The sequence below is a fragment of the Castor canadensis genome, chromosome 13, assembly GCF_047511655.1.
Source record: "Castor canadensis chromosome 13, mCasCan1.hap1v2, whole genome shotgun sequence".
Taxonomy (NCBI): domain Eukaryota; kingdom Metazoa; phylum Chordata; class Mammalia; order Rodentia; family Castoridae; genus Castor; species Castor canadensis.
Genome location: NC_133398.1, coordinates 75,416,478 through 75,436,804, shown reverse-complemented (window position 1 = coordinate 75,436,804; position 20,327 = coordinate 75,416,478). Strand labels below are relative to the sequence as shown.

General features: G+C 35.8%; 1 protein-coding gene across 1 annotated transcript in view; it reads right to left on the bottom strand.

The window, feature by feature from the left end:
* The window catches only part of LOC141415444 (aldehyde dehydrogenase 1A1-like), a 36,350-nt gene that overhangs the window by 8,302 nt on the left and 7,721 nt on the right, over positions 1-20,327 (bottom strand). Inside the window, exons 3-10 of the mRNA XM_074052045.1 lie at positions 18,515-18,655; positions 16,720-16,849; positions 15,135-15,196; positions 13,022-13,150; positions 12,492-12,605; positions 6,679-6,781; positions 4,660-4,844; positions 1,201-1,365 (exon numbers count right to left, since the gene is read on the bottom strand). Of these exons, the coding sequence (XP_073908146.1) occupies positions 1,201-1,365; positions 4,660-4,844; positions 6,679-6,781; positions 12,492-12,605; positions 13,022-13,150; positions 15,135-15,196; positions 16,720-16,849; positions 18,515-18,655 (1,029 nt within the window). The remainder of the gene's footprint in view (positions 1-1,200; positions 1,366-4,659; positions 4,845-6,678; positions 6,782-12,491; positions 12,606-13,021; positions 13,151-15,134; positions 15,197-16,719; positions 16,850-18,514; positions 18,656-20,327) is intronic.

Here is a 20,327-nt window from a genome sequence, read left to right as displayed (position 1 = left end):
CAAATATGGTGCTCATCCCTATCATCCTCATCCAGCTACAAGGAGGGAGAATCATGGTTTGTTGCCAGGCCAGGCTGAAAGTTACCAAGATCCCCATCTCAACCCACAAGCCTAGTACGGGGACACCTGCCTATAATATTAGGTATGAGAGCACAAGCAGGAGGATCATGGTCCAAGACCAGCCCTGGACAAAAAACAAGAATGTAACTGAAAACTAACTAAAGAAAAAAGATCTTGGATGTGACTGAAGTGATATCGTGACTGACAAGGAAGGCAGAAAGAAAGAAAAAAAAGAAAGACAGAAAGAGAGAGAGAAAGAAGGAGCAAAAGAAAGAGGGAGAGAGAAAGAGAGAAAGAGGAAGGGAAGGATTTGGGAGGGAAAGAAGGAAGGAAGAAAGGAAGGAAAGGAAGGAAAAAAAGGAGAGAAAGGAAAGAATGGAAGAAAAGAACCTGTCATATAGTGGGCATGAAGTACAACTGTATTCTGTGTGCATTTTATATATTAAATATGTAACTATATGTATTATGTTTAAGTTTTTAGCTGCTACATCACTCCTGATCCTTTATGTGTTCTTAGTTTCAGATATTTAAATTATTAGACTTCTAATTTTGTGTAATTTTGTTAAATATTTGGTAAGCATACATATATTTGTATATATATATATGTCTATAAGTATACATACATAGAAAATTAAGAAGGCAGAAGCAAACAATATGGTGAAAACATAGTGGAAGTTGGGCAATGACTTAGAGAGCTAAAGATTACTTTGAAATGTTAGGATGGTTTATGTGTAGTAAAAGGCCATGGGCAAATATGATCCCAATAAGCAGGATTTAGATATTTATTTATTTATTTGCAGTTATAAAACACAGTCTACTCTCAGCAATTTTCAAGTAGATATCTTGAACTTATTCTTCCTAATTAAAGTTTGTGTCCTTAGACGATGGTGTGAAGGAAGGAAGTCCCTAAAGATTATTAAGCTCCCCTGCTCTGTGCTTGGCTAGTAATTCTTGGCAGGCCCAATGGTTTCCTTACCACATTGAGACTTAGTCACAGGTTACTTACGTGTTTTTCATAGCTAAATGAGGAGTACCATCCACTGAGAAAGATGTTCAAAGAGCTGAGTATGTCAGAGGCACAGCTGGTGCACACAGACAACGCATGGCAGCAAAAGGAACAGAACGGAACGACACCATTACCTCCTCCTTGGCAATGCGCATCTCATCTGTCACATTGGAGAAGACCGTGGGCTGGACAAAGTAGCCTTTGTTCCCCCAGGGTCCACCTCCACATTCCAGTGTGGCCCCTTCTTTCTTCCCACTCTCAATGAGGTCCAGTATTTTATTATGTTGTTCCTTGTCAATCTATTTAAGAAATATCATATGAATAGTAAAAAATATTAGCAATTAATAAAGTTAATGGATTTGTTAATGAGGGACCAAAAATGCTAGAATATTGTTATTAAATCTAATGTTGAACTGAAACAGTTGAGAGAGGTTCAGATTCGTTCTTGGTGACATTTACTTTGCATGAATTTTCAGGAAAGGTACCTGGCAATATTTACATTATTAAATATAAATCTAGAATTGTGTAAGAAACGCATAGTGCAATGTTGAACACACATCAGGCTTCCACACCACTGTCATTTATCCATTCTGGAAGGAAAGTTTAGTAATGATGATGTGTTTAGACTTTAAGAAGACCCTGGACTACCTGTCCTGAAACATCCCCTTTGGCCTGGTGCACACCCTTGCACAACACATTCTCAACATGGATTGGGCATTTTCCAGATCAGTAAGTTGACTAAAATTGATAGCCAGTCCTATTGTTATCTTCCTGCTTCATTAAATGGGCCACATTGAGGTTTATGACAAGTTTCACAAAAGTTGAATGCTTAAAATATTATAAAGGGGGAATAAAAAAGTTGTCAGAGTTCAAGTTAGGAGTTACCAGTAACACATACCTCTCCTCCATGCCGTGGAATGAGAGGACTCTGTATTATCTCAGTTCCTTTAATGAGTGTTTGAATGATTGAGTGACTATTGATTAGATATCATCAGTCTGAGACATCCTGTCTCAGGTGTGGACTGAAGTACAAACAGGAGAAACAGGAGCTAAGATGACAGGGGTTCTCGCCGGTTTAATTTGTCTCTCTCACTACTCAAAAAAGTGGAATTCTTTATCTTCTTAGACTCTGAAAACTTCCCCATCTTTTGAAGGCCAGGAAGCTTCCAAAAAGTTATTTCTGACCTCACACTTCTCTGCTCTCATCTAACTAAATGACTAAATGCTTTCTGCAATCAGAAACTATTTTATAAAATTTGACACAATAATTGGTTCCATGTTTCCCCGGGCTCTTTAGTACACAATATTCAATAGGACAGTCCACAAAGAAAACCTCTTCAATTCCAGCAGCTTATAGAAGTTGTGGTATTAGTATAAAAAGAAGAAATATGTTTATTATTACATATTAGTTAATATAATCCAGTTTAAGGGTTGGTGTTAGATTCTGCCTCATTAAAGCATTCTAGTAAATAGTTAAGGGTTTCATGTACCTCCATGGAAAGCTTCTTTGCCTAGTGCAAGATATTAATCAGACTATAACCTCAGAGTCAGGATAGTTTTGGTTATTTCAATATATTTTTCCCTTGGGCTGGTGGAGTGGCTCAAATGGTTGAGGGTTTGTCTAACAAGTGCAAGGCTCCAAGCTCAAGCCACAGTAATAAAAAAAAAAAAGATATGTTTTCAAAGTCATATTGTTTCCGTCTGTGACCAGAGTGTACACTTGGTAAGAATTCAATCCCTACATACTCACTAAAGAAAGGGACTGAGAGTATATTTCTTGGAATGCATATATAATCACTGACTTCTAAAAATAGAGGCTTTCTATTGAATACCTTGCTGCAGACAATGTGCTCCTATAGGCAATAGGTCTGGCATCATCTGGTAGCAAGATGTCCTTCTTAGGCTGCGCCCTAGCCCCACTGAGTCCCAATGTGGTTCCAATTCATGGGGAAAATGGAGGAACACCATGCTAGAGCATGGGACTAATGACAGAGCACTTCTGGTACACTGAGGGATCACTCAATTTGGCCTGGCTAATTTTGATTCAACAGGAGTACAAATCTTATTCAGCAAGTTTCAGATAGACTAAGGATGAACTTGGCTTTCTCTATGGACCTCATGCACTGTTTAGTAATGCTTGCAGGTAGCAGGAGCTCCTTCCAGGTGAGTCACTGGTTCATGGGCTGGTCTTTGAATTATTTTAGGTCACTGCATTGTTGAAATACGCTTAAACTATATATTTAAATGGATTTGAATGTGGAGAGTTTTTTCCAAGTTTTAAAGAAACTACATGTTTTTATTTATGAAGTTAATTAGGAAAATCACCATAAAAATGAAGAAAAATATATGTGTTTACAAATATGTAACACAATATAAATAATACACAGTAATGCAATTGTCATAACACTCAAAATACTTAAAATAAGAAAAATAAACTTCTTTTAAAAAATATTTTCCTAAACAGAAATTTGGCCATTATTTTCTCTATATTACTGTTTTGTTGTAATATTAATGTAGAAGATCCTATACATATATTTTATATGGCTTTTATTAACCAACAATGGAGGAAGTACTAGGTTAAGGTTTAGTGAGTGAGTGTCTCTTCTCCATAAGATTTTTCTGTTTACAACAGATGAAAAGTTGTAAGGGTAAAGAACCCCTGGATTCTTCTGAGTCTTTTTCTCAAAATTCCAAAATACCTACTTACCCTAGTAATTCAGTGCAACATGTGATAAAAATATATATTATTTACAGAGATAAAGCCTTACATTAGTGAGTTAGGTCACTGGGTTATTTACTTTAGAAATCTATGAATAGATAATTTTAAAAATTCATTTTAACTTCTTCCTCTTAGATACAAGGATATACTTCAGCCGAATATTTTGACGCTATGACTGGCTTGTAGGCATTTAGTGGAGGAAAATATTGACCAACCAATGTTCAATATCAAGAATCTTAGGTACTCTACTTTCTTCTCTTTGTGTGTGTGTATGTACATATATACATATATATATGTATAATAAAAGTACCTATGTTTATACATGTAGACAGATATTTAGTGAGAAAAATTTTTTAAATTAGAATTATATTCTTTTCTCTACTGTGAGAGCAGTTTAGATTGGAATCAAATATATTTCTTGGCATTCATTTTGAGAAGTTACCAAATAAGATAAAAATTGGCAATTCCTCTATGCAGTCATTAAACTCAAAGACAAATCCAAACTATAATGAGATTAAAATGAAAAGGAGTTTTTACTTCATTACCCAGTTGTATTAGAATTTTTAGGTTTCAATACTTGCATATGCCCAAAACTTAAGACTTTCTCACTGGATACTTGGAATCAATAGTGCTTATTAATTTCCTTCACACCTTTAATTCCCAGCTTGGCTCCTAAATTCTTTCTGGATATGAAAAATCTACAACCCAGGAACAGAATGATTTCTTTACATGGAAATCAGGGGTTTTCATCTCTATATTGATACATTATTGTTTAAGATGTACAGATGAGAGGTAAATCTAAATCACAATCTGGTCCTAAAAGGAAACTTTATTCTTGCCCCTTGGTATGGCATTCTTTCTGTTGCCCACTTACCTGAGGGCCTTGAGTTATTCCTGGAGTCAGAGGATTTCCAAGAACATACTGCTTAGCCCGCTCAACACTCCTTTGCACAAACTCATCGTAAATTGATTCCTCTACAAAAAGCCTGGATGCAGCTACACATATTTGGCCCTGGTTGAAAAATACCCCTTGGTGTGCAAATTCAATTGCATGGTCCACTGCAAAGAAAACATTAACTTATAAAAGAAGGAATATTTTCTTTTTATCAGTATTAGGGCTTGAACTCAGGACCCTGTGCTTGCTAGGCAGGTATTCTACCACGTAAGCCATGCCCTCAGTCCTGAAGAAGGAATACTTTCTATTTTTATATGTGCTTCTCAGAGGCAATAGAGTGATATAGAAAAATGATGAATGCATAATCAGAGATGGGCTAACCATAGTTCATATCTTAAACGCCAGATAAGAAATTAAGTTTTATCATCCTATATTTTCTAAGGAAAGGGTAAAAATAATTACTAGCACCTAAAATGTTGATTAATATTACAACTTTAATATGGACAGTACCAAGAGTATGGATTTGGTCACAAGACCAAATATCACTTCAGGTAACTTTTATAAGCATCTCCATTTATAGATACTAGAGGTACTTATATTTCACTACTATGAGTTTAATCCATATATTTATAACAGAGAGATAAACCAAATATGGATAGAAATTTTTTGTATACCATGAATGTTTCTTTTAGTCCTCAGGTTTTAGTTAGATCACAAAAACATCTGAACTGTCCACTTCCTTAAATAATTTCAAAACATTCGTAAAAATACTTTCATCAACAGGAAAAGTGAATTTCCGAAAATTTAACAAAGCTAATCAAACCCCACTACTATTAAGAATTAACCACCCACCTTATGGACTTTTTCTAGAACAGACATTTTCAAATCTATCTAAAACATATGTTATATTATTTTAATTATTCCTATAAACTATCTGTTCAGTTTAAATGGCCAGTGTGCCTGGTTTGCTTCATCAAAATCTTGTTGTCCCAAGAAAAAAAATAAACTTTTATTTGCATTTTCTTTTTCTAAATGCTGAAAATTCAATTCAACGTTAATATAACTGTGTATGAAGTGTGATATAAATAGCTGCATAAGTGGTTGTGGAAGAAGTTAGGGTTGGAAAATTAGGAATCTTATCTTTTTTGTAGAATGTTCACCAAGATATGCTCTAAGGAAAGCTTTGCCTAAGCTCACAATAGTGACACAGACAAATTCTATAAACTATTTGTGTTTATGGTCTCATATCAATAATGCAACAGTGTAAGAGATTTAGAGGAATGTTTTAGTATTTGTTTCTTGTAATGAACTCTTATGTATGAAGTAATTTTGGGATTCTATTAGGTAATATAATAAGAATTAACCTATAATATCATCTATGTGGATAACATCATAAGTGTAGATTTAATATATGTAAACTCAACTATTCTTGATAGGAAAAAAAGAAATTTTAAAAGTTTCCATTTCTTCTAGCTATCTTATCTCATGTGTATAAGACTCAGAATGAAGGGAGATAACAAGTGTGAAATTACGGTCTCCCACTGGGTCTCAGTCCACTATGTCTGATGAATCTCATCATGCTAACATAATGCTCATAATTAAAGATAATGAATTATTAAATACACATTATGGCTCCTAAGCACAAAGCATTTATGTTATCTAGGGTTCAGATTAGGAAGTCGCAATCTATTCCAAACCCAGAAAGAAATTTTTATCCATGTTTAGTATGTCTATGTGTTATAACTTCAGGACAATTTAAAAGACTTTCAGGAAAGACCTGAACACAAACAGTACATAGAATTGACCTGTGTTACCATTGTGATTGTAATTGAGGGCTTTATTTTTAGAACATACTACTTTTTTAAACTTTGTGCAAATGTTAATTAATTCCTTACACTTTGAAGCAAATCTATTTGTAACAACTCAAGTTCACTGCATGGCTTTATCAGTTATCCAAATGGAGGACGGGTGAAAAGTTATCAAAAGGGTAATACTCACAGTCAGCATCAGCAAACACAATGCAGGGGCTCTTCCCCCCAAGCTCCAGGGTGACTCTCTTCAGATTGCTTTTCCCTGCAGCTTCTTTGATCAGTTTGCCAACCTGAAATGGGGCATTACAAAGGAGGAGACTTAGTTTGCTCTCATTAAGACACATTCTTTTATTATTTTAAATTTATATGATGATGTTTGTACCATCATTACATTTCATTTAGGGGAAACACTAAATGACATTTTTCCCATATGCAAGTATGCAGACATGAGGTGAATCAGAAACATGCTCACAGACAAAAGAACAGAGATACAGAACATGACAGCTGTTCTTTTGTGCTAGACTGCAGGTTACTTTTTGCTTTTATCAGAAGGTCATCTGTGAATTGATCAGACATCATGTCCCAACCACAACTCATCTAGTTCACATTTCATCCTTGTTTTGATGTCCAGAAAACTCCACCCATACAAGTAGACATACTCTCCTAAATCTCACCTCTTTTCTTATTATACACCCTCCCTAACCTGAACTGCTTCCAAGTTCTGTCCTTATATTGGCTGCAGCTCACATCTTAGCTTCTCCTTGAATTCTACTTTGATGACTCTACATAGACATGACTCTTTATTCTTCTTGTCTCCCAGAGAACCACATGAACACTCTTTCAGAGTCTGCCTTGAGTTGTAGTATTTGTATATGTATCATTTACCCAAAAAGAATCGTCAACTCCTTGGTTGTCGTGACAATATCCTATCATTACATGCATCTCCTTATCGCCTCAGTAGATTTTATCCCAGTGATTGACACTCTCTCAATCCCCAAATCTTTGGACAGTGGAGTTAGAAGAAAAAAACTGGAATTGAATCTGGGCTCTGTGCTCTTCCTACAGTGAGCTGGAATCCAACTGTTCTGGTGTCTTCTTTAGTGCTACTCATGTCCTTGGAGAAAAAGACACTGCTTTAATATTTTTTGGAACATTTCTCATCAAGATTATTTTCTATTGCTGTTTTTATTTTTGCTTCCCTGTAATCTAAACTGTTTTAATAACTATTTTTTTATTATATTTATTGACACCTTAGTCCAACAAAATTATCTTTGATGTTCTTTTTTTGAGATAATAATTTTTTTCAGCAGTTTCGTATTGTTTATTTTCCTCTTACAAAAGACATTGGAACAAATAAATATAAAATAATATATATCATATTTAGCAATGGCCAAATACAAATTTTCTTGGTGTTCCCCACAGGAGTAAATTAATGAAATTTCAGAAGCACACTCTTCCTAACCACCTATCAGTGTCTTTAAGAAAAAAAAAAAAGTCAATTCTTTTTACGCTTCACAATTTTTAACAAAATAAGTGATCTAGGACTACTCAGAGACCAAGACATATAAATCAACAAAATTTTTAAAATACACACACAAACACACACACTGTTGCCCAGAAACTCCAACTAATGCATATTCTTACAATTTTTTTTATTTGTTGTAATCTGCATGAATAGTCTGTTCTGTTCAAATCTGTATGGCAAATAAAACAGAAATCTGAGTACAATGTGATGTATATAAACATATAGTACCCACACACAACTTTCCTGTCCTAAGAGAAAGCATTAAATACAGGTACATCTAATATACACTGAGCTACAACAAGGTGTAGGAACAACTGATTTCCTACACCTTGGAGGTAATGCAGAAGGCAGACAAATACCAAAAGTACTTGTGAGCAAATTTAGCTAATGAGATACCCTGCCTGCTTGGCTCACAACAATATAACAAAGTTTGAGCAATGACGAATATTCAACTATATTTTTCTCACTAAAATTATCCTCAGGCAAATACCTGAAGAGCTTTGCTAGTTCTTTCAATTAAATATCCTACATAAAGGCTTGCCTTTCCAGTGGAAATGTACAACAGCTACTTCAAGCCAGAACAAGTTGTGGTTTTCCCCCATCCTCCTTCGTGCTTCTGCTCCCACTTTACCAAGACCCTCCTTGTGAGTCTACAGGGTTAGGGTCAATTCTTTCCGGAAATATTAGCTTCTCACAAACTGCCTCCTTTATTGGTAAATACTTATATTTCGTTAGGTTCCGTGAAGAGGACAGGTGGAACATGCATTAAATTAGCAATTTTTTCTCTCCCGTGATGTATATTCTCGTAGCATGTAGGTCTTGTCAGCCTCGTGGTAAAGCCTTGTGTCATTCATTCTGATAAGCACCCCATCAATTCTCAAGAAAAACCGCAGTAGTAGAAAAAAGCTAGAAGGCATTACTCTAATTTTCACACTGAGGCTTGAAACTCCATGATCATGCAGTTCATCCTCAAACAGGAGAACTTCTTCAAAAAATTTCATCTGTTCTCTTGCTTTCAGTTTCTCTGTATCTATATGATCTGTTGTAGGTACCACCTTTAACTTCAGAGATTCTCCAAGTAACGTTCCTTTACAATCTGTTGAATAGGTCCAATCCTATGGTTTAATAACTTCTTTGGAGTGTTCACCCTCCGTCCTGCTTTCCTGCCACTCTTCAGCACAGGCTACTTTAAGCATTCCTTGGTAGTTGTTTACACATCTTAATGCCTCTGTAGCACTGACCTCAATCCCAAAGCCAGAGCCATGCTGGACTCTCAAAACGTTCTCTCCAAACATCATTTCAGGAAGAGATGGCATATGCAATTCATCTGCTAACTTCTCCGCATCCGCTGACTTCCTCATGTGGGTCTTGGAGGCCGTCAGCGTGCAAGGCCCGAAGGAGAAGTCCTGCTGGCTGCTCTGGAAGCCGTGGGTCACCGTGGCCGAAGCGGAGCCCGCGGGGACCACACGGAACTGGCGGGAGCGGCGGCGGCGGGCGGCAGTCACCGGTTCCTCCGCCTTCTTGCGGCCAAGGCTCCCCGGCCTCCCAGCCCTTACCATGCCGGGCCCGCCCCACCACGCCCCTGGCCTGCCCACCCGGACGCGCTCCCTCCTTTCCGCCTTCGAGATAATAATTTTTGATTCTTCTTCTTTTATTCTCGTTGTTTCTTTTGTACTCTACATTTTGAATTTTAATTGAACACTTCTATTCCAGCTGAACAAAAAGATTAGGTTTTAAATTGATGTACACACAGAACTAGCTGCAATTGTCCATGAAAGAATAGAGTATATTTAGTATTTCATGAGACTAAACCAAACCCTTAAAATTAGATTAATGAAAATAAACTAAAAGTTGGCAGGCATTGAGGAAACACTATCTGATATCTACCATTTCCTTCTACAACTTCCATCCTTCCTTTCTTCCTTCCTGACAGTCTTGCTTTACAGAACAAGCTGTTCTCAAACTCTTGATTCTCCTGCTTGTCTCCTAACTACTGGGATTTCAGGGGTTACCACCACATCCAGCATCCACAACACATTTCTTGTGAACATGTTCTTTTGAGGTCAGGAAGTTCTGTTTTCCACATAGTGTTTTTTGTCTCTATTTTTTTGAGTTTCCCAGTTCCTTTCTGTGACTTTTTTGGCTTTTTCATATTTAAAACTGATGTTTACTGGAGAAATTCTACTAAAGTAGGTAACTTTTTTCTTGGGAATGAACTAAGATCAGAAGTATTTTTCTAGAAACTTCTGATGTCAAAAGAACTAACACCGAAGCTGATTATAAGTATGAATGAGGAAGAAATACTACATTTTTGCTTAGTGAAAGTTTAGATGGCAAATGAAAGGCTTCCTTGAGTGTTACCCAAATTGAGCTAAGTCTAAAACAAGAAGGCATTAATTTTTGTCCCATTTCATTCCCTTAGTTGGAAAAAAAAAGTAAAGTTTTATCATTTTCCTCAAAGAGGTCTGTGATAATGACAAAGATAAGAACTGTTAAGACTTTGGGTGGACAGTATTTCCATGACATTGTCATTGCCATGTGAAGCAGAAAGAGCAAATGCTTGTGAAAATGTTCTAACCTACACAGTATGGACAGGGTTCTATTTTAAATGAATTAAAGAGACATTAAAATTCTTAGCTTGATAGAATGGGTCACATTTTTACAATGACCACAAGGAATGCAATCCAATGTTTGTCCCTTTAATGGCATTGGCACATTCCCTAATTTAAGCCAAGCAATAAACCTGAAACTGAAAGAAAACAAACAATAGGTCCTAAAAGCATTTGAGTTGTACTACTAATGCTAATTTATTTCTGTGTGACTTCTAAAACCATGTTGTTCACATTTACTTCTTCAGCATACATTCAGAGGTAGTTATTGTACTGCCTTCTGAGTAAGAATGAATAAGAAGCTCTGGTGAGGGAGAAATAATAAGACAATGGACATATACTTTCCTAATTATATATCACAGACATGGGAACACAGATGTGAAGATTTTAAAATCAGGAGGCTTTTAGAACAGCAGATATGAGGAGCAAACCAGAGAGGTATCACATGGGACTCACGCTAGAGTAGCTTCTGGCCACTTATGAGCAAAATATGGAAAACTAAACAGATACCTGAAATAATCAGGAAGTGATAGGGCATAATGGCAGAGATGAGGGGAAAATGAGGAAGTTTTTGTTTCACCTTCTTTAACTAGTGTAAGAAATTAAAGAGTGGAGGGAAGAAAGAGAAAATCAAATGAGTACCGAACACACAATAGGCCATTTCCAGAGTACCAGTATAAAAATTAGCTTAGTTTGGGTCTTTTTTTGTCAAATGAAGCACTGCTGTTACAAATGCTAGTCTCACTAACTCATTTCTCATATGCTTCATGGACTCTGCTAACCTGGTAAAAGTTTCTATTAAGAACAAAGTCTTGTATTCCTTAGCTGGGCAAGTTCCTGTTTCCACTAGCTGCCCTGGTTATGGAGCTCAGTTCAGGGTTTGTTTTTTCCCCTATCTCAATTAGGGATTTGCAGAATGCAACCTTTTCTGTCTGTTTTCTATGTGTTTACAATATACACATAATACAGTCACTAACTAGGATTATAAAATAATAAATTTCCCAGAACTCACTATCTAAAATGTCCTTTTTCTTTGTAATCTTCAGAGAGTTAAAAAAGCAAGTTTTCTTAAAACACAGTGCAAATTCTAGCACCAATCTGGAAATTAACATTCCATTTCATAACTCCTTTTGTAGCTCATGTATATATCTTATCACACCTGCCTTGTTTCCCATTTGCAGAGGCAGCTTCATAAAATGGAATTATGTGCAGTCCTCATCTTCTATGCTGTATACCAAATGAGAGGAATGCTGAACATCTAGCAATGCCAGAACATAAAAAATGAGACAAGAATGTCCTTGCTTGATATAGGATAATTTCTCCACTCTCTGCCTCATCCATTTCTCCACACAGTGCCCATGGTTAGAGTCCTGATTGCTACTTTATGTCTGACTAAGATAAACCAGGAGAACATCAGTAACTTTGAGGGAAGTTGAAATTCTGGCTGCATTTCATGATGTGTAGGGAAGAGAGAACCTCAAATAAGGAGCTGAGGATGAAGCTCTGTTATTTAATTTTCCTAATCTACAGGATACAATTGCAATGATTCATATAAATCACTGTGATGATTACCATCATATACTTTACCAATCACATGTCACAGGCTTAGCAGCTGTATTTCTCAAGACAGAAGGCAGTGAACACATTAAAACAGCTTTCTCTAATCCTTCTGACATTGTTTTTTTTTTTGACATTGTAAGAAGTATTTCATTTCATCCAAACTTCATCTGCATATGCTGCTATATGAGCATATTTAAAGGCTAAAATTAGGAACTAATCAATAAAAATATTTTGTTACATAGGACATGCTTCTGATGGTTAAAGATGTCAGCATTCTTAACTGCCATTCTGAGTAAATGACATTACCTCTGTTGAACCTGTGAAGGCCACTTTGTCAATGTCCATGTGAGAAGAGATGGCTGCTCCTGCAGTTGGCCCATAACCAGGGATGATGTTCACCACACCAGGAGGAAACCCTGCCTAAAAGGTTAAAAAGAAAAGCAGTTAAAACAGAATTCAGTGGCCTCTACCTTCATATAGATTAAAAATTCCTTTAGTTTAAATGGATTTACAAAAGCCAGCAGGTCCTCAAGTGGCAATTACAAACCAACTTAAATATTCAATATTTGAAAGATTGCTTCTTTGTTTTACCATGAATACATGTTCATGAGAGTTGGACAAAAGAATGAAATAGTTGGTCACAAGGTTACTGACTCTGGTAGAGACTCATTTGGGTTGACTGCCAGAAACCCCAGCCAACTCTCCTGCTACATGTATCCCTACCACTGGGTGAAGGCCATTTGTAAACAATAAAGTACAGTAACTCTAAATGAGGTCCTCGTGTTTTAAATTAGGACTCTCGAATTCATGAGCATGTTTTGATTCAGGAAACTTACCTCTTTTATTAAAGATGCCACGTGAAGAGCAGTGAGGGGAGTTTGCTCAGCTGGTTTGACAATCACTGTGTTTCCACAGCTAAGAGCAGGAGCTATCTTCCAAATGAGTGTAATCAATGGGCCATTCCACTAGAAAGCAATATTTAACAAGAGATTATTTAAATTGGTCCAAGCCACATTTGCTAGTATAAATTCTACATTTATAAGCCGTTCCCCCAGAAATGTGGGTTAATAATTTTGTAGTTTTCTGTTATGTTTAGTGCATCCCATTTGAGTACATTGCTAAAAATGAACAGCAAATGATAAGAACTTCTGAGTAACCTAGATAGGAAATGTGAGCAGAAAAGAGCCTCATATTTGATGAAATGCTCTAATTTTTGAATTCTTATTCTACCAGGGAAAAATCACTGTATGTTTTTGTGTACAATTAAGCATAACATATGTTATATCTGTTCAAAAAGTATGAGTATTCTCCTTTTCCTTTAGGTCATTTATTATGTTCACCCAATAATATTATTAGCAGCATTTATAGCCAGGAAATTTGTTTTGCAGTTTTGAGGTTTGAACCCAGGACCGACCTTGCATGTGCTTTATATGTCTATATTTGCTCTACCCCTGAGCTATACCCTCAGCCCAGGACAAATAATCTTGTTAAAGACATAAGTGTCTAGGGTTTGGAGGCAAAATACTTGGGTTCAGGGCTCAACAAAATAACTGAATAGCCTTGTGAACTCAGACAAGTGACTTGTTGTCTGTGCATGATTTCAGTCCTCTCTACTTCAGAGAGCTGACCAGAGATTAATCATAAACAGGCATGGATATATATCTGTAGGACACCTACCTAGCTTGCATAGGCTCTTGGTTAGATAACTACCACTGTACTGTATCATGTTTTAGCTTTTGAATAATGATCAATTTTATTAAAAATGTTGTAAAGTTACACTTCAATTTCATTGAAACCAAAGATAAGTCATTACCATCTCCTCATGTAAAAACTTCAGGACACATTACCATATTTATATTTAGCCTTTAAAAATATGTTAGTCATGTTTAGAGAGTCTCCCATTTGTAAGGCTTAAAAGGAAATATTCATGATTCCATTTAAAAGTACCATTTTCTCACAGAGGAATTTGGGTATCAGCCTGTTAACTAAAGGTACAATACATTCCATAAAATACTCCAGATGTCTCTGGGATCATTTTTTTTTCCATTATAATTAACAAAAAGTCTTCAGGATTTGAAATGTCTGGTTGCTACTATTGACCATGGTGAGATGTCTTAAAGAGACAACAAAGAGTATTGGAGAGTAGTAAGTGTCCTGCAGCATAAGCGCCTGTGATGAGCACTCTGTCACTTCTTAAAAAGAGTATACATTAGAAATTTTCAAAAACAACCCATAGAGTAAAGTGTTAAGATTGTTGATGCCATGTTATTGAAAAACCCTCAGGAGATATACCAGGATGTAGGGTAATTTCTGGAGTCCCTAATTCATATCCAGCATGTTTAGTCACAGGAAGAATAGGTTCAACAGGACTTTCTTCAAGACATTCAAAAAGACTGAAGGTGAATATGGTTGAAGTCCTTTCTCTACAAGAATGAATATAGCATATTTAAGACTGTGAAAATCACTCTGTGAAGGGAACTAAGGTAAAAAGAAGAAAAATAGAGAGGATGAACCTCTTCCAGGTGTAATACATATATATATGGAAATGTCAAACGAACAAAAATTTCTTTTGTCAAACATTAAAGACAGGATATAAAACAGGTCCTGTCGGGGGGGTTGGTACCATAGGGAGGGGGAAGGAGGTAAGGAAACATTGAAGGAGGGTGATATGGTTGAAATATTATGTACTCATGTATGAAAATAGAGCAAAGAGACATGTTAAACTATTCTAAGAGGAAGAGGAGAGATAAAGGAGAATAATGGAAGGGGTGAGTCTCACTAAGATATATTCTAAGCACTTTTATAAATCTCACAATGTACCCCCAGTACAATAATACACTAAAAAACACACTGCACATATGTAACCAACACTTTGTTTTAGAACACCAAATAAAATATAATTAGAGATTCCTGATCCCCAATTGGGAATTATATGAGAGAACAACTTACAGGAATGATTTGGCCACAAACACCAATAGGTTCACGTCTTGTATATGTGAAAACATCTCCATCTAGAAAATAAAGCACAGCTCAGTACTATAAAGGTAAACGTATTTGGCATTCACTGAAGAATACTTTGCAGTTGATGGGAGATGACCATGTGAACAGTAAGTTTTAAACTGGAAGAAAAAACATATATCAACCTTTTTACAAAATAAAATATTGAGCCCTCAAATGATAAGTATGGAAGGATAGAAACCATAAAACAGAGTTAGGTAAAAGTAAAGAGGCACGATTGGGAAATGACTGAAAGATAACTTTCTCATCTCTTAGGAGGCCTGTTTGGTATACCATCCTTATTCTCAAAGTTTTATACAAAATCAGTGAGAAAGAATGCACAGTCATCTCTGTCTAAAAGAAGAACCATATTCAACTGTACTTCTAACTGCTCAAAGTTCTACCAGTGAAATAATCTTTTTTAAAAAGTTAATATGATTTTAAAATGGTAATATCTCCCCACAAAACATAATCCTATCTAAGAACTTGTTGTAAAATATTTTTTCTTTTGTCTACTAAACAAGAAAGCAAACTTTCTTAATCCTACTGCCTGAAGTGACAGACATTTCCTTCCCATGAGGATTTGACTGAGTTCCTGAGAGCTTTGTTCTCTGTGTTCACCTCTGTTCTAGTTCTCAAAGAAGCCTCCTGGCTATACATCAAGCACTCTCTTTCTCAAGAACCACAGGGACTTTACTTGGCGTTTTCCATGTTGTCTGAGGATAAATTACACAGCTACTAAAATAGCCAAACACTTCTTGTTACCACTATTGTCTCATTTGCCTTTTATTAACTTCCAGGTTACTACTTCTAACCCACTGGATGCTCCAATTAGATCAGAAATGAATAACAGTGTCAGTTCTGGATATTTATTCCCAAAGTCAACACATTTATAGGACTTAAATTTTACCCTTAAAGTTTCCCAAATTGACGCTTTTTCATATCACACTAAATAATGTGTGTATGTGTATATCCCACTAAATAATGCATGCATAAACATTTATATACAGATATTCTTAACGCAGGCTATAAAAATAGCCTCATCTTGCTTTAAAGCTATTTGAAACAAATCAATATGAATTAATTTAATTAGTCTGGTCTAATTTGACTGAGTTTGAATGGGCACAGATGAGCATAACAGATTCATACTGGAACATGAGAACATACATAAATAATTACAATATGGAAAGGGTATAAATGTCACTATGGAATAAAACCCAAATAAGCAATTTCAGAGTTTGGGTCTTAGAGAGACAATTACCTCAAATCAGTGATTGTAGTTGTAAGAATGCTCTTACTGTAATATTTTCTAAAATATCCCAAGTTGTCTTCTACATGATTATGCAGAAACAACTTTAATAAGCATTTATTAAACCTTAACAAGATTTCCACATTTAGAACTGTGTTGGCTTAAAGTCAAGGGGAAAATAATTCTGCCTAATTTGGCTTACATCTTTAAAAGGAAGAGTTTGAAATACTGAGCTTTGTAATTTCCTCAACCCTACACTCACACTTGTGGTTACCCAAATCTACTTACCACTCGGTATGGTGTAGCCATGGATCTTGTCAGCCCAACCTGCACAGTACTGTAATACTTTTATGCATGTTCCTAACTCCATCAGGTATGTTGGAGGAAATAGTTTTCCACCATTCATTGACTCCATTGTCTGAAAAACAGATTAATCCCCATATCTGAAATCATACAGTAATTTTAGATTAAAAATGCATACTTAATATTTTCAATAAGCACATGTTAGATAATTTTGAAACTAGAAGGAGTCTTGAATTATCATGTCTACTCTCTTCTTTTCCAAAAAAATAAGTGTTATAATAACTTGTTTATGGTCACCAGGTAAGATCCTAGTGAATTGGGTACTGAGATCCCAGTTTATAAGCCCTGGTGTTCCTTATGTCAATATAGCTGAGTATCCTCCAGTTTACCAATGTTTTAGGAGTTGCTGACAATTGGAAATATAGCTAGCTGGTAAAAATGGCACCTACTCTCTATGGTCAGATCAGAGTTCCAACAAGATTTCACTTGTAATCTTTTGTGATAATTGAGTGTTAGTGAAAATAATCATGCCTCAATAATCATTTTTAATTTTCATTTTCCACCTGGATACAACCAATCTATTTACACCAATTTAACACCTGGATCTTTCATCTGCAAATATTCTTCTTTAGAATTTTCAAGTAGAAACCTCCTGTTTTAAGCACTATTAACATAATTATCATTTGGAACATCAAACTGTCAAGTTCAGCATTTTCTGGTCTAGCTGTTCCACAACTGTACAATGACTTTCTCTTCTTTTCCTTCTTTCCTCATGTAGAGCTTCAAAGAGCTCTTTGTGGTCTACTGTTCTTCTGGATGATACCTGAAAGGAATGTAACTGTGATTAACTGCTGAAGCTGTTCTGTCTCTGTTATACTGTTCATCATTCCTAAATTTAAGCAAACGTGATTTTTGTGTGACTGTGCTTCCCTGTCCCTTTACACACACGTAAACACACACACACACAAATACACAAATATAATGGGGGAGCTGGGAGCCTGTTGATATACTCAACATTCTACAGTCCATAAATCAGACAAATGAGAGACGCCAAGTTTCAGTGAAGTCTTCTGTCCTCTTATAGGACATTTTGGTTAGCACAGTTTTATTGTACATAGTCTCTGGTTTTATATATTTTTTAATATTTCAAATTATACTGTGTCAGTAATGATCGATAAACTATAATTGCTAATTTTTCAAATTAAATGAAGGACAGTGTTATTTTCACTTTAAGATTCTAACAGTAACAAAAATTTATTGTGAAATTCAATATGGGTATTAGTTTGTATTAAATTAGTTTTATTGTAATGCCTGACTAAGGAAGCTGAAGGAAATGCTCCCCTCTACCTGTGTTATGTGCTGACTGTGTCTAACTCGTAACTGCAAAAAGTTTAAAAATAGTACAACCAGCAAAGATAAAAACATACTTTTAATGAATGTACTAACAATTAGATTTATTTCTTTCTTCTTTGCTTTTGTCAACTGTGATGAGGAAAAACACATCATTTAATTATGAACAGTCACATTTCTGGAAAGGAAATTGTAGCTATTTGTTAAATAGTTTGCAGAGCTGTGCTAGGAAAAAATAAAATTCATTTTGGAGAAATATTTCAAGCACTTCTAATAAAAGTGATAAGAGTTTCCACCAAAAGATTTCAGGACCAAGTAAAGTTGGGAAACCCAGTACATCATTCTAGGAGTTTCACACAGCTTGTGACCTGGAGTAGAGGAAGGAAATTTGTGCTTATCATGCTCACTAAACCAAATTCACAATACTCACTGCTAGCAGCAGACGATCTCTTTCAATTAAGTCAGCCAGCTTGAAGAGCAGGCGTCCCCTCTGCGAAGCATCCATAGTTCGCCATGGAGAACCAATCTGGAAAGCCTGTCTTGCAGCCTTCACTGCCTTGTCAACATCTGCCTGTAAATTACAAGGAAGTCAATTCAGTAGACCTAAACCATTAGATTGGCAAATGCAAAGGCAATAACCCTGTAAAATAGACCAGGGCTCCTCATAAACAGACTCCATTAGCCCAAAGATTGGCACATTCTATACACTCCACTACAGCATGTTGGAATGACTCTTGAGTAATCTTTAGATAAGCTCAACACAATTATCAAATATTTGATTTCCTAGAATTTAACTGATACCATATTTTAATAATTGCTACTATATCTTATTTCAACAGGATACTTTGAATGTTATCCTTAATTCAATTAATATTCTAACAACTTTACACTTATTAGCTCAATCAGTTCTGAATAATCTTATGGAACAAATATGTTTCCCCATTTCATATCTAAATAAACTGAAAAAAGAAAGTGAGGAGATTGGTCTAAGGCTAATAATCTAAGCACTGCTGAATGGAAATTCAAATAGATCTGGTCTGACTGTAGACCCTTGGTCTTCTTCACACATTGGACTCCTTTGGTGATTGGACTGCAGTCATACACAGTTCAAGATCACAAATAGCAAGTATCTTCTGTGGTCTTTGGAGACTCTATAATCTGCCCACTCTCAGGAAGAACTTATTGAAGATTGAAGAAGAACTTTTCTTTGCTGCTGAAGAGTAAGCATTACGAATATATACACAAATTCCTTTTGTGTACAGGAAAAAAGGCATAGAGGGAGTGAATGGAAGTGGTCTATAGAAAGGTCTGTATGTGATTGGACACCATTTCCCAACTGGTACAAAATCCTGTTCAATCTTTGATTAGGTAAAAGAGTCATTTTCCTTTTATTAAGAATGCACTGCTTAAAACTCCATTGATTAAAACAAAGATCCATTAATAGAAGAAGTCCACATTGGTGTAAATAAGTCTCACCTCCATGTCTTCACCCAATGCTCTTTCCTCTCTTTGTGGTTTTCTAAACCAGGCATAGGCTTTACTTCCTTCCTAATCCATCTGGTTTCCAAAGTTTGTCCAGGCAACTCCATTCCCCTATAAATCTCTGTTCTGAACTCTTCTCATCTCCTACAAAATGTACCTACAACAAGTATCACCACTTCTTTCATTATTACTTCATGTAGTTTTATTTTCCTCATCAATTAAATTGCAAATATCTTAAAGGCATACATCATTATAGTATCTATATTTTCTAAAAAGGACTAACCATAGTGTGGAATTCCATTAATCCTGATGACACCATAGGATAGAAGGTTGCAACTTTTATCAGGGAACAAAATTCCCTTTGAGAATTAGTGTAGAAAGAAGCTTTTGAAGTTGCTCAAAAGCTGAAATCCAACTAAGGGTGATGCCTCCTCAAAATGATATCTCTCCTGTTAGGCTGTATTCGGCTAAGTAGTCCCATACTTACAAGTTAGCAAATTAAAATGCTAATAAACTATTTTTAAATATAGATGCTCCTTGATTTATGATAGGATTACATTCTGGTAAACCTTGATAAACAGAAAATGTTACAAATTGATAATGCACTCAATACTCCTGACTCATCCAGCGTTATAATTTAGCCTTGCCTTATTTTCACGTGCACAGAACATTGAACACGTGTTTTGTAATAAGGTTTTGACTATCCCATTTAATTTCTTGAATGCAGTACACTGTAGAGGGTATTGGTTTTTTAGCTTTGT